This window comes from Euprymna scolopes, chromosome 21, assembly GCF_053919585.1.
Source record: "Euprymna scolopes isolate OS-2025 chromosome 21, ASM5391958v1, whole genome shotgun sequence".
NCBI classification, from domain to species: Eukaryota; Metazoa; Mollusca; class Cephalopoda; order Sepiida; family Sepiolidae; genus Euprymna; species Euprymna scolopes.
Genome location: NC_136502.1, coordinates 66143118 through 66158926, shown reverse-complemented (window position 1 = coordinate 66158926; position 15809 = coordinate 66143118). Strand labels below are relative to the sequence as shown.

The 15809-nt window shown below is 31.5% G+C and overlaps 2 protein-coding genes across 2 annotated transcripts; both read right to left on the bottom strand.

The window, feature by feature from the left end:
• Positions 1-403: 403 nt before the first annotated feature.
• Positions 404-1885, bottom strand: LOC145242830 (uncharacterized). The gene has a single exon (XM_080105952.1). The coding sequence runs from the start codon at positions 1883-1885 to the stop codon at positions 404-406; it is 1482 nt and encodes a 493-aa protein (XP_079962078.1).
• Positions 1886-1946: 61 nt separating this feature from the next.
• Positions 1947-2780, bottom strand: LOC145242829 (uncharacterized). The gene has a single exon (XM_080105951.1). The coding sequence runs from the start codon at positions 2778-2780 to the stop codon at positions 1947-1949; it is 834 nt and encodes a 277-aa protein (XP_079962077.1).
• Positions 2781-15809: the final 13029 nt, after the last annotated feature.

The following is a 15809-nucleotide window of genomic DNA, read 5'->3' as shown; positions in this document are numbered from 1 at the left end:
CATGACCAAGGTAAAGCATTATAACGCTTCTAGGAAACAACAACTCTTTTGGTTAGTAACAAGGTAAGTGCACCTACTGCCCTCTCTCCTGAGTAACAAGTAACTTCTAGTTTTTTCCACACATTCCCCAGGAAAGAAAAAAAAGAAAATGAAGGGAAACAAAGAATATAAGGGTAGGCTCTTACTCAAAATAGTAACATGTTAGTATATTTTTTGTTTATTTTCTTTTGAGGTTGATCCCTAACTATTTGGGGAGGAGGCTAGGCCTGCCTCGCCGCCGTCGTAGCGGGACACAATCGGGATAGTACCACTTTTGTCTTTCAGGAGGTGGAGACTCAATCCCCACACACCTGAAGTGACACCAGTCGTCACATCTATCACAGCAAATCATGTCCTGGTCACCCTACGGGGAACCACATATGGGACAATACCAAACAACTTCATTGGAACATGCAGACTGGGGAGGAGTATCACCGAGATTGTCAGCCAGCTCATCAACTGATGCAGGTACAGTTGGAGCATGATCCTCTTCACTCAAGGATAATTCCAGGGGAAATAGGTTCTTTAATGAGTGGATATGTACTGCATTCCCACCCCCCTGTCTGAACTTTGCTGACCTGACTACGCCATCCTCTCCGCAAAACACCTCCAGGATGATTCCAAGGACCCAAAAGGGCCTAGGCTTCAGAGGAGTCTTCACCAACACCACGTCTCCAACCTTTAAACGATTCCGGATAGGCACTCTGGAACGACCCTGGGGTCTCTCTCTGAGACTCAACAAGTACTCATTGTACCACAGAGCTCGGAATTTCTCCAGACACTGGTCCCGTACCCGCATGGTTTTGAGAAGCCTCTCTCGACTGGGAGGAAGGTGTGCGGCAAAATCTGCATCATTGAGACTCAAAAGCAGCCCGGGACTCTCATTAGGCCGCAAAAACATGTTGGGGGTTACTGCCTCCAACTCAGTCTCTGCCGATTCTCGATAGGTTAGAGGGCGGTTGTTGATGGCTCTTTGAATATCCGATATGATGGTCAATAAGGTGAAATAATTCATCTGACCTCTACCAACCACCTTAAAAAGACAATTCTTGATTGTCTGGTTACTTCTCTCCCAGACACCTCTAACCCAGGGCGAGAAAAGGGGGATGGGGCAGAACTTGATTAAACAGGAGCCGAATTTCTGTTGGTAATCGTGAGTCAATACCAGCCTCTTAAACAGCCGACCACCACCTAAAAAGGTTTTAGCATTGTCACAATAAATGGCAGAGGGAATGCCATATAGGTCGGTGAACCGCACCAAAGCCTGCAGAAAGGACAACACGCTCATATCCGGCACCACCTCGACATGTACAGCTCTGACACTGAGACAAGTGAAGATGAGCAGGTACATTTTCACCTCCTTATCACCTTCTTTAACCCACAGGTGGCCTGTAAAATCTACCCCCGTGTGTTTGAAGGGAACCTCCAGTTCGATACGGGAAGCAGGAAGGTTGGCAACATTAGGAGGCATGACTTGTCTGGCATTGTACTTCCGGCACAGGGCGCATGAAGCCAGGACTGTCTTCACTGCCTGTCTGCCCTTGGGTACCCAGTAACCATGGCGTCTTAATTCTGCCAAAGTGGACGCGACTCCCAAGTGCTGGCATCTGTCATGTGCATCCATGATGATAAGCCTAGTCACTGGGTGATGTTTTGCCAACAGAATCGGGTGTTTAATTTCCGCGTTAAAGTGGACAGATCGGCTAATTCTACCACCCGACCTGATTAGTCCATCACTATCGATGAAGAGGTCAAGGGCCCGCACCAACCCAGGAACAGTCTTGCCTGAAGAATCTAACAAGAATTCTATTTCTTCAGCATATACTTGATGCTGCATAGTCTTCATGATCAGAATGGCTGCCAGCTTTTCACAGTCAACCTCTACTCGACGCAATCGATAAATAAACTTAACTACCAGGGTGGTCACCCTCAAAAGCTTTGAAAGGGTAGAGCATCTTTCTAAGTGAAGCACCATACGAGATTCCTCTCCATGGAGGATAGCAGCATTCCAAGAGGAACGGACTATCTCCTGGCTGCGTCGACTCAGACATGGCAACTCTTGCAGAACCACTACTCAACCAACTGGGACCATAACACCACAGTTGGAAGCAGGTTCTGAATTTTTGCATCGTCAACCCCCTTGTGATCAAGTCGGCAGGATTTTCTGCGGTTGGGATGTATCGAAAGGAGGGAACAAAGCCAAGTGCAGATCCCAACTCTCCACTCATCTGCTGAATGTCCTTCAGTCTATTACGGGCAAACAGGTTCTTACTCACAATAGTCCCTGAGACTAACCAAGAAAGAAAAACCTGAGAATCAGTGGCCACATGAATCTCAGAAGGAGAGAATCTGCCAAAGCTCCGTAAAATAGTGGGCAGGCATCTAAAAGCCAAGAACACTGCCATAAGCTCCAGTGTAGGAAGAGTCTTCCTCTTCAAGGGAGCCACCCTAGCCTTTGCAAACACCAGGCACGAATGGCAATCTTGTACCGTGTAAGCGGCGAATCCGTATGCCTCTGAAGAGGCATCACAGAAGAGAAAAAGTTCGCCCACTCCATTCTCACTGAACGCCCTTCGGGGAAAGGAAATGGTCTCCAGTTCAGAGAGATCAGATGAAAGCTTTTTCCATAAGGACAAGTATTCTGGTGGCACCAGGACATCCCATGCAAACCCCCACTTCCAAAGCCTGCTCAACAGAATACGGCCCCGCAATGAAACCGGCAAGCACAATGATAAGATCATAGACTTTCGCTGTCTCCCCGAGAATCTGTCTCTTTGTGCAAGCACAAGGGTTGCAATTAACAGGTGTCACATGAAGGGCATCCGAGAGAGGACAGTATCGATACCCTAGCACCTTTTCCCAATTGTTACCATGAACACTCAATGTCCCATGTTTTTCATTTCACCTCGAATACCCACATGATCAGAATTACAAGACTGCAATTCAAAACCTCCCCGAAGCAGTCGTTCCCGAGAGAGAGCGTATAATCTACACAGTTCATCTGGATTATCATCTGACATCACCAGATTATCCACGTAAAATCGGTTCTCCATCAAAAACCTACAATTGTCCATTGGGAACTGAGCAGCATGGTACCGGAGGACATAATTTAGTATGAAGGGACTGGAAGCAAACCCAAATATAATGGTATTATATCTAAAGCAGCGCAGTCGACCCCCATCCTTCAGAAAAAAAAACAGAATCGGTTTCTATCTGCTTCCAGTTTCAGTCGTATCATCAGGAAAGCCTTCCTTATATCCGCTAACACAACATGATTATTAGCACGGAAGGTGAGCAATAAATTTAATAGATCACTCGTAAGATTCACTCCCTGGTAGGTTGCTTCGTTAAGAGAAGGAAAGTCCCCAGTCTTGAGACTGCAGTTGAACACGGGCCTAATTTTAGTGGTAGAAGTAGGGTCTGAGTTTAAAACAGGTCTGTGTGGAATCCATATAAACTCCTTAAACCGATGTGGAGGTACAAAAATCTCTTCTATAATTCCTTCACGTTCCTGATCACGAAAAACCTGCAGATAATCATTATAAAGCTGCCTCCGCTCCAATTTTCGTGCTACATGCTCCAATATGCGCAAGGCCACTGCATGGTTCGAAGGTACGCGAGATATTTTGTCGTCGTCCCAGGGTAACTGGACATAATATTTATTGTCCTTAAACGAGATGGATTGTTGAAAATGAGCAATCTTCTGTTCATCGTAATTGGACAGTTTCTGCTCATCTATACCCAGAGACTCCACACTGAACAATTTCTCCAATCCCCTATGCACGTCACTGTCCATAAAAAAATCGCTCAGGGGATCTTCATACTTGCTTTGAGATTCCAACACAAAACACAAGTGAGAAGGTTTAACATCAGCAGTTGAGGCTAGGACTGAATCGAAAGCAAGACACTCCGGCTCCCTATGTGTAAAAAGTTCTGAACAAAGAAACTGCTGCTCACCAAAGGGAACCAGTCCTGTTAGTGTGGAGAATGCTTTCCCACGCAAACAAGGAACAAGTTGGAGGGTCCCCAACTGCTGAATAAAATCCAGGCCCACAATACCATGAATAGGTACAAATCCAGTGCCCCTGTGAAATCTACCAGCTAGGGGACAATTAAGCGTTGGAACTCATCTAAAAGGAATCCAGTTCCTCAACACGTACTGAAATATCTATGTCCTCATGCACTAACACTGGAAGAGAATGAGAACAATGTGGTCCAATGCCCGTCTCCAACACTACCTCTCTAAATTGTCGGTCACAATCTCCAAGGATCGTGGTTAGCTTCAAATCACAATCCAGCCCGATCGACTCCAAGGAACCAAAGGTCTGCAACACCTTACTGGACAGATAAGTCCGGCCACTGCCCGTGTCCAACAAACAGTTGACAGAAACATAGTTGCCATCTCTACCAAAGGTAACACACACGACCGGGGGAAGGCTAGACCATTTTCCACAGGCAGAGTTAACATGAAGAGAAGAATCCCTTCGGCCAGAATAGGACCCTGGTCTGGATGACACATTCCCGGAGGAGTCCCGACCAGTATTAGGGATAAACCCAGGGACCTCGTCCCCCTTGATAAGGAGACGTTTGACCGCCTCCCTGGTATCTTGCAAAATGGAGGATAAGGTAGGGACTCTTTTACCGGAAATCTGGATTAACTCTCCTCTGACCTCTCTGGGGCATTTGGAGAAGAGAATCTTCGCCATAAGGCGCGCCCCAGAAGAACAGTTATTAGAGAATGAACAATCAAAGGAGCTTCCAACTCCGCAAGAAGTGAGGCTGCTCTGGACATGAAACCAGTTAAACTGGTGTACGATTTGTCTCGTTTACAGGAGAAGTCTAAAATGTCCTGGAAGATGTTATCTATAATTTCATCTTCATCGAGATACTCGCTTTTCAGGACCGGGAGAGCCAACTCATAATTCCTGTTGCATATACTAAAATGGTTAATCAACAGGAGAGGTTGACCAGACAGAGAGCATTTTAAGAAATTCAGCCTTTCGGCATCATTGGCCATACCAGCTACGCAGTTTTCAAAACGCGACAAAAAATTCCTAAAGCTCATAGGATTGGATTGCATAGCCAACCCATCAAAGGTAGGACCCGTAATTTGTATTTGAGGTGGCTTCACGGTAAAAGATGACACTCCTCTCTCACGTTCAGAGGTACCTTGAGCAAGGCTTAGTGACTCAGTGGCAGCAGGGAGGAACTTCAACTCAAGATGTTCCAGTTCCTTTCGGAATCGCAAGGCGTTTGCCAGAGCCTCCTCAGTTCTCACCCAGTCCTCCTCCTCAGAAGATTGGATTTTGCTAACGCATAAGTCTACCTCCACCAAATACTCATAAACGGATTTCTGCAATGCAGAGAATGATTTAACGGAGATTTCATCCTCCTGATGAGCCGTCTCCAGAATTGTTCGGATTTTGATCCATAGGATAGAAATTCTTCTCCGTAGATCTGCTTTGCTACTATCCATGTTAGTATTAGGGTTTCTTTCGCAATATATGGAAAAATTAATTTCCTAGAAGTAATAAGACTGCTCAGTCGAGAAGGAAGCAAGATACACTCACCTTTAGAGTTGCGAAAGAATTGCCCCTTTCGCGACGTGACAGTCAGTTAACAAAATAAGTAAATCAATGTAATCATCAGCATCATCAGCAAAAGTAAACACCACTCAAATTCTAACCATCAGCAGCAAATTTCTAAATACAACTGAAATTGTAACCATCAGCAGCAAATTTCTAAATACAACTGAAATTGTAACCATCAGCAGCAAATTTCTAAATACAACTGAAATTGTAACCATCAGCAGCAAATTTCTAAATACAACTGAAATTGTAACCATCAACAGCAAATTTCTAAATACAACTGAAATTGTAACCAAAAACAAGGAGTTTGATTACCTCCCCTTATAGGTCTGAAAAAGTCATGTGATCACCATCACATGACCAAGGTAAAGCTTTATAACGCTTCTAGGAAACAACAACTCTTTTGGTTAGTAACAAGGTAAGTGCACCAACTGCCCTCTCTCCTGAGTAACAAGTAACTTCTAGTTTTTTCCACACAATGGTTATTGACTATTTATGTTATCGAATATTATTAAAATGCATTAAATCTTTACAATGTTCGTTGACTATAAATGCAAATGTTTTGAATATTTACAATGGTTATTGACTATTTATGTTATCGAATATTATTGAAATGCATTAAATCTTTACAATGTTCGTTGACTATAAATGCAAATGTTTTGAATATTTACAATGGTTATTGACTATTTATGTTATCGAATATTATTGAAATGCATTAAATCTTTACAATGTTCGTTGACTATAAATGCAAATGTTTTGAATATTTACAAAGGTTATTGACTATTTATGTTATCGAATATTATTGAAATGCATTAAATCTTTACAATGTTCGTTGACTATAAATGCAAATGTTTTGAATATTTACAATGGTTATTGATTGGATTGACTATGTTATCGAATATTATTGAAATGCATTAAATCTTTACAATGTTCGTTGACTATAAATGCAAATGTTTTGCATATTTACAATGGTTATTGATTGGATTGACTATGTTATCGAATATTATTGAAATGCATTAAATCTTTACAATGTTCGTTGACTATGAATGCAAATGTTTTAAATATTTACAATGGTTATTGACTATGTTATCGAATATTATTGAAATGCATTGAATCTTTACAATGTTCGTTGACTATAAATGCAAATGTTTAGAATATTTACAATGGTTATTGATTGGATTGACTATGTTATCGAATATTATTGAAATGCATTAAATCTTTACAATGTTCGTTGACTATAAATGCAAATGTTTTGAATATTTACAATGGTTATTGATTGGATTGACTATGTTATCGAATATTATTGAAATGCATTAAATCTTTACAATGTTCGTTGACTATAAATGCAAATGTTTTGCATATTTACAATGGTTATTGATTGGATTGACTATGTTATCGAATATTATTGAAATGCATTAAATCTTTACAATGTTCGTTGACTATGAATGCAAATGTTTTAAATATTTACAATGGTTATTGACTATGTTATCGAATATTATTGAAATGCATTGAATCTTTACAATGTTCGTTGACTATAAATGCAAATGTTTAGAATATTTACAATGGTTATTGATTGGATTGACTATGTTATCGAATATTATTGAAATGCATTAAATCTTTACAATGTTCGTTGAATATAAATGCAAATGTTTTGAATATTTACAATGGTTATTGATTGGATTGACTATGTTATCGAATATTATTGAAATGCATTAAATCTTTACAATGTTCGTTGACTATAAATGCAAATGTTTTGCATATTTACAATGGTTATTGATTGGATTGACTATGTTATCGAATATTATTGAAATGCATTAAATCTTTACAATGTTCGTTGACTATGAATGCAAATGTTTTAAATATTTACAATGGTTATTGACTATGTTATCGAATATTATTGAAATGCATTGAATCTTTACAATGTTCGTTGACTATAAATGCAAATGTTTAGAATATTTACAATCGTTATTGACTATTTATGTTATTGAATATTATTGAAATGCATTTATATCTTTACGATGTTCGTTGACTATAAATGCAAATGTTTTGCATATTTACAATGGTTATTGATTGGATTGACTATGTTATTGAATATTATAGAATTGCATTAAATCTTTACAATGTTCGTTGACTATAAATTCAAATGTTTTGAATATTTACAATGGTTATTGACTATTTATGTTATTGAATATTATAGAATTGCATTAAATCTTTACAATGTTCGTTGACTATAAATGCAAATGTTTTGAATATGTACAATGGTTATTGACTATGTTATCGAATATTATTGAAATGCATTAAATCTTTACAATGTTCGTTGACTATAAATGCAAATGTTTTGAATATTTACAATGGTTATTGACTATGTTATCGAATATTATTGAAATGCATTAAATCTTTACAATGTTCGTTGACTATAAATGCAAATGTTTTGAATATTTACAATGGTTATTTTCAATGTTATCGAATATTATTGACATGCATTAAATCTTTACAATGTTCGTTGACTATAAATGTAAATGTTTTGAATATTTACAATGGTTATTGACTATTTATGTTATTGAATATTATTGAAATGCATTAAATCTTTACAATGTTCGTTGACTATAAATACAAATGTTTTGAATATTTACAATGGTTATTGACTATGTTATCGAATATTATTGAAATGCATTAAATCTTTACAATGTTCGTTGACTATAAATGCAAATGTTTTGAATATTTACAATGGTTATTGACTATTTATGTTATTGAATATTATTGAAATGCGTTAAATCTTTACAATGTTCCTTGACTATAAATGCAAATATTTTGAATATTTACAATGGTTATGGACTATGTTATCGAATATTATTGAAATGCATTAAATTTTTACAATGTTCGTTGACTATAAATGCAAATGTTTTGAATACTTACAATGGTTGTTGACTATTTATGTTATTGAATATTATTGAAATGCGTTAAATCTTTACAATGTTCGTTGACTATAAATGCAAATATTTTGAATATTTACAAAGGTTATTGACTATGTTATCGAATATTATGGAAATGCATTAAATCTTTACAATGTTCGTTGACTATAAATGCAAATGTTTTGAATATTTACAATGGTTATTGACTATTTATGTTATTGAATATTATTGAAATGCATTAAATCTTTACAATGTTCGTTGACTATAAATGTAAATGTTTTGAATATTTACAATAGTTGTTGACTATGTTATCGAATATTATTGAAATGCATTAAATCTTTACAATGTTCGTTGACTATAAATGTAAATGTTTTGAATACTTACAATGGTTGTTGACTATGTTATCGAATATTATTGAAATGCATTAAATCTTTACAATGTTCGTTGACTATAAATGTAAATGTTTTGAATATTTACAATGGTTGTTGACTATGTTATCGAATATTATTGAAATGCATTAAATCTTTACAATGTTCGTTGACTATAAATGCAAATGTTTTGAATATTTACAATGGTTATTGACTATGTTATCGAATATTATTGAAATGCATTGAATCTTTACAATGTTCGTTGACTATAAATGCAAATGTTTTGAATATTTACAATCGTTATCGACTATTTATGTTATTGAATATTATTGAAATGCATTAAATGTTTACAATGTTCGTTGACTATAAATGCAAATGTTTTGAATATTTACAATGGTTATTGATTGGATTGACTATGTTATCGAATATTATTGAAATGCATTAAATGTTTACAATGTTCGTTGACTATGAATGCAAATGTTTTGAATATTTACAATGGTTATTGACTATGTTATCGAATATTATTGAAATGCATTGAATCTTTACAATGTTCGTTGACTATAAATGCAAATGTTTTGAATATTTACAATCGTTATCGACTATTTATGTTATTGAATATTATTGAAATGCATTTAAATCTTTACGATGTTCGTTGACTATAAATGCAAATGTTTTGCATATTTACAATGGTTATTGATTGGATTGACTATGTTATTGAATATTATAGAATTGCATTAAATCTTTACAATGTTCGTTGACTATAAATTCAAATGTTTTGAATATTTACAATGGTTATTGACTATTTATGTTATTGAATATTATTGAAATGCATTAAATCTTTACAATGTTCGTTGACTATAAATGCAAATGTTTTGAATATTTACAATGGTTATTGACTATGTTATCGAATATTATTGAAATGCATTAAATCTTTACAATGTTCGTTGACTATAAATGCAAATGTTTTGAATATTTACAATGGTTATTCACTATTTATGTTATTGAATATTATTGAAATGCATTAAATGCTTACAATGTTCGTTTACTATAAATGCAAATGTTTTGAATATTTACAATGGTTATTGACTATTTATGTTATTGAATATTATTGAAATGCATTAAATCTTTACAATGTTCGTTGACTATAAATGTAAATGTTTTGAATATTTACAATGGTTATTGACTATTTATGTTATTGAATATTATTGAAATGCGTTAAATCTTTACAATGTTCCTTGACTATAAATGCAAATATTTTGAATATTTACAATGGTTATGGACTATGTTATCGAATATTATTGAAATGCATTAAATCTTTACAATGTTCGTTGACTATAAATGCAAATGTTTTGAATATTTACAATGGTTATTGACTATTTATGTTATTGAATATTATTGAAATGCATTAAATCTTTACAATGTTCGTTGACTATAAATGTAAATGTTTTGAATATTTACAATGGTTATTGACTATTTATGTTATTGAATATTATTGAAATGCATTAAATCTTTACAATGTTCCTTGACTATAAATGCAAATATTTTGAATATTTACAATGGTTATGGACTATGTTATCGAATATTATTGAAATGCATTAAATCTTTACAATGTTCGTTGACTATAAATGCAAATGTTTTGAATATTTACAATGGTTATTGACTATTTATGTTATTGAATATTATTGAAATGCATTAAATCTTTACAATGTTCCTTGACTATAAATGCAAATATTTTGAATATTTACAATGGTTATGGACTATGTTATCGAATATTATTGAAATGCATTAAATCTTTACAATGTTCGTTGACTATAAATGCAAATGTTTTGAATATTTACAATGGTTATTGACTATTTATGTTATTGAATATTATTGAAATGCATTAAATCTTTACAATGTTCCTTGAATATAAATGCAAATATTTTGAATATTTACAATGGTTATGGACTATGTTATCGAATATTATTGAAATGCATTAAATCTTTACAATGTTCGTTGACTATAAATGCAAATGTTTTGAATATTTACAATGGTTATTGACTATTTATGTTATTGAATATTATTGAAATGCATTAAATCTTTACAATGTTCCTTGACTATAAATGCAAATATTTTGAATATTTACAATGGTTATGGACTATGTTATCGAATATTATTGAAATGCATTAAATCTTTACAATGTTCGTTGACTATAAATGCAAATGTTTTGAATATTTACAATGGTTATTGACTATTTATGTTATTGAATATTATTGAAATGCATTAAATCTTTACAATGTTCCTTGACTATAAATGCAAATATTTTGAATATTTACAATGGTTATGGACTATGTTATCGAATATTATTGAAATGCATTAAATCTTTACAATGTTCGTTGACTATAAATGCAAATGTTTTGAATATTTACAATGGTTATTGACTATTTATGTTATTGAATATTATTGAAATGCATTAAATCTTTACAATGTTCCTTGACTATAAATGCAAATATTTTGAATATTTACAATGGTTATGGACTATGTTATCGAATATTATTGAAATGCATTAAATCTTTACAATGTTCGTTGACTATAAATGCAAATGTTTTGAATATTTACAATGGTTATTGACTATTTATGTTATTGAATATTATTGAAATGCATTAAATCTTTACAATGTTCGTTGACTATAAATGTAAATGTTTTGAATATTTACAATGGTTATTGACTATTTATGTTATTGAATATTATTGAAATGCATTAAATCTTTACAATGTTCGTTGACTATAAATGCAAATGTTTTGAATATTTACAATGGTTATTGACTATTTATGTTATCGAATATTATTGAAATGCATTAAATCTTTACAATGTTCCTTGACTATAAATGCAAATATTTTGAATATTTACAATGGTTATGGACTATGTTATCGAATATTATTGAAATGCATTAAATGTTTACAATGTTCGTTGACTATAAATGCAAATGTTTTGAATATTTACAATGGTTATTGACTATTTATGTTATTGAATATTATTGAAATGCATTAAATGTTTACAATGTTCGTTGACTATAAATGTAAATGTTTTGAATATTTACAATGGTTATTGACTATTTATGTTATTGAATATTATTGAAATGCGTTAAATCTTTACAATGTTCCTTGACTATAAATGCAAATATTTTGAATATTTACAATGGTTATGGACTATGTTATCGAATATTATTGAAATGCTTTAAATCTTTACAATGTTCGTTTACTATAAATGCAAATGTTTTGAATATTTACAATGGTTATTGACTATTTATGTTATTGAATATTATTGAAATGCATTAAATCTTTACAATGTTCGTTGACTATAAATGTAAATGTTTTGAATATTTACAATGGTTATTGACTATTTATGTTATTGAATATTATTGAAATGCATTAAATGTTTACAATGTTCGTTTACTATAAATGCAAATGTTTTGAATATTTACAATGGTTATTGACTATTTATGTTATTGAATATTATTGAAATGCATTAAATCTTTACAATGTTCGTTGACTATAAATGCAAATGTTTTGAATATTTACAATGGTTATTGACTATTTATGTTATTGAATATTATTGAAATGCATTAAATGTTTACAATGTTCGTTTACTATAAATGCAAATGTTTTGAATATTTACAATGGTTATTGACTATTTATGTTATTGAATATTATTGAAATGCATTAAATCTTTACAATGTTCGTTGACTATAAATGCAAATGTTTTGAATATTTACAATGGTTATTGACTATTTATGTTATTGAATATTATTGAAATGCGTTAAATCTTTACAATGTTCCTTGACTATAAATGCAAATGTTTTGAATATTTACAAAGGTTATTGACTATGTTATCGAATATTATTGAAATGCATTAAATCTTTACAATGTTCGTTTACTATAAATGCAAATGTTTTGAATATTTACAATGGTTATTGACTATTTATGTTATTGAATATTATTGAAATGCATTAAATGTTTACAATGTTCGTTGACTATAAATGTAAATGTTTTGAATATTTACAATAGTTGTTGACTATGTTATCGAATATTATTGAAATGCATTTAATCTTTACAATGTTCGTTGACTATAAATGTAAATGTTTTGAATATTTACAATGGTTGTTGACTATGGTATCGAATATTATTGAAATGCATTAAATCTTTGCAATGTTCGTTGACTATAAATGTAAATGTTTTGAATATTTACAATGGTTATTGACTATGTTATCGAATAATCTTGAAATGCATTAAATCTTTACAATGTTCGTTTACTATAAATGCAAATGTTTTGAATATTTACAATGGTTATTGACTATTTATGTTATTGAATATTATTGAAATGCATTAAATGTTTACAATGTTCGTTGACTATAAACGTAAATGTTTTGAATATTTACAATTGTTATTGACTATGTTATCGAATATTATTTAAATGCATTAAATGCTTACAATGTTCCTTGACTATAAATGCAAATGTTTTGAATATTTACAATGGTTATTGACTATGTCATTGAATATTATTGAAATGCATTTAAATCTTTACAATGTTCGTTGACTATAAATGCAAATGTTTTGAATATGTACAATGGTTATTGACTATTTATGTTATTGAATATTATTGAAATGCATTAAATCTTTACAATGTTCGTTGACTATAAATGCAAATGTTTTGAATATTTACAATGGTTATTGACTATGTTATCGAATATTATTGAAATGCATTAAATGTTTACAATGTTCGTTGACTATAAATGCAAATGTTTTGAATATTTACAATGGTTATTGACTATTTATGTTATTGAATATTATTGAAATGCATTAAATGTTTACAATGTTCATTGACTATAAATGCAAATTTTTTGAATATTTACAATGGTTATTGATTGGATTGACTATGTTATCGAATATTATTGAAATGCATTAAATCTTTACAATGTGCGTTGACTATGAATGCAAATGTTTTGAATATTTACAATGGTTATTGACTATGTTATCGAATATTATTGAAATGCATTGAATCTTTACAATGTTCGTTGACTATAAATGCAAATGTTTTGAATATTTACAATGGTTATTTTCAATGTTATCGAATATTATTGACATGCATTAAATCTTTACAATGTTCGTTGACTATAAATGTAAATGTTTTGAATATTTACAATGGTTATTGACTATTTATGTTATTGAATATTATTGAAATGCATTAAATCTTTACAATGTTCGTTGACTATAAATGCAAATGTTTTGAATATTTACAATGGTTATTGACTATGTTATCGAATATTATTGAAATGCATTAAATGTTTACAATGTTCGTTGATTATAAATGCAAATGTTTTGAATATTTACAATGGTTATTGACTATTTATGTTATTGAATATTATTGAAATGCGTTAAATCTTTACAATGTTCCTTGACTATAAATGCAAATATTTTGAATATTTACAAAGGTTATTGACTATGTTATCGAATATTATTGAAATGCATTAAATCTTTACAATGTTCGTTGACTATAAATGCAAATGTTTTGAATATTTACAATGGTTATTCACTATTTATGTTATTGAATATTATTGAAATGCATTAAATCTTTACAATGTTCGTTGACTATAAATGCAAATATTTTGAATATTTACAATGGTTATTGACTATGTTATCGAATATTATTGAAATGCATTAAATCTTTACAATGTTCGTTTACTATAAATGCAAATGTTTTGAATATTTACAATGGTTATTGACTATTTATGTTATTGAATATTATTGAAATGCATTAAATGTTTACAATGTTCGTTGACTATAAATGTAAATGTTTTGAATATTTACAATAGTTGTTGACTATGTTATCGAATATTATTGAAATGCATTAAATCTTTACAATGTTCGTTGACTATAAATGCAAATGTTTTGAATATTTACAATGGTTATTGACTATGTTATCGAATATTATTGAAATGCATTAAATGTTTACAATGTTCGTTGACTATAAATGCAAATGTTTTGAATATTTACAATGGTTATTGTGACTATGTTATCGAATATTATTGAAATGCATTAAATGTTTACAATGTTCGTTGACTATAAATGCAAATGTTTTGAATATTTACAATGGTTATTGATTGGATTGACTATGTTATCGAATATTATTGAAATGCATTAAATCTTTACAATGTGCGTTGACTATGAATGCAAATGTTTTGAATATTTACAATGGTTATTGACTATGTTATCGAATATTATTGAAATGCATTGAATCTTTACAATGGTCGTTGACTATAAATGCAAATGTTTTGAATATTTACAATGGTTATTGACTATTTATGTTATTGAATATTATTGAAATGCATTAAATCTTTACAATGTTCGTTGACTATAAATGCAAATGTTTTGAATATGTACAATGGTTATTGACTATGTTATCGAATATTATTGAAATGCATTAAATCTTTACAATGTTCGTTGACTATAAATTCAAATGTTTTGAATATTTACAATGGTTATTGACAATTTATGTTATTGAATATTATTGAAATGCATTTAAATCTTTACAATGTTCGTTGACTATAAATGCAAATGTTTTGAATATTTACAATCGTTATTGACTATTTATGTTATTGAATATTATTGAAATGCATTTAAATCTTTACAATGTTCGTTGACTATAAATGCAAATGTTTTGAATATTTACAATCGTTATTGACTATTTATGTTATTGAATATTATTGAAATGCATTTAAATCTTTACGATGTTCGTTGACTATAAATGCAAATGTTTTGAATATTTACAATGGTTATTGATTGGATTGACTATGTTATTGAATATTATAGAATTGCATTAAATCTTTACAATGTTCGTTGACTATAAATTCAAATGTTTTGAAT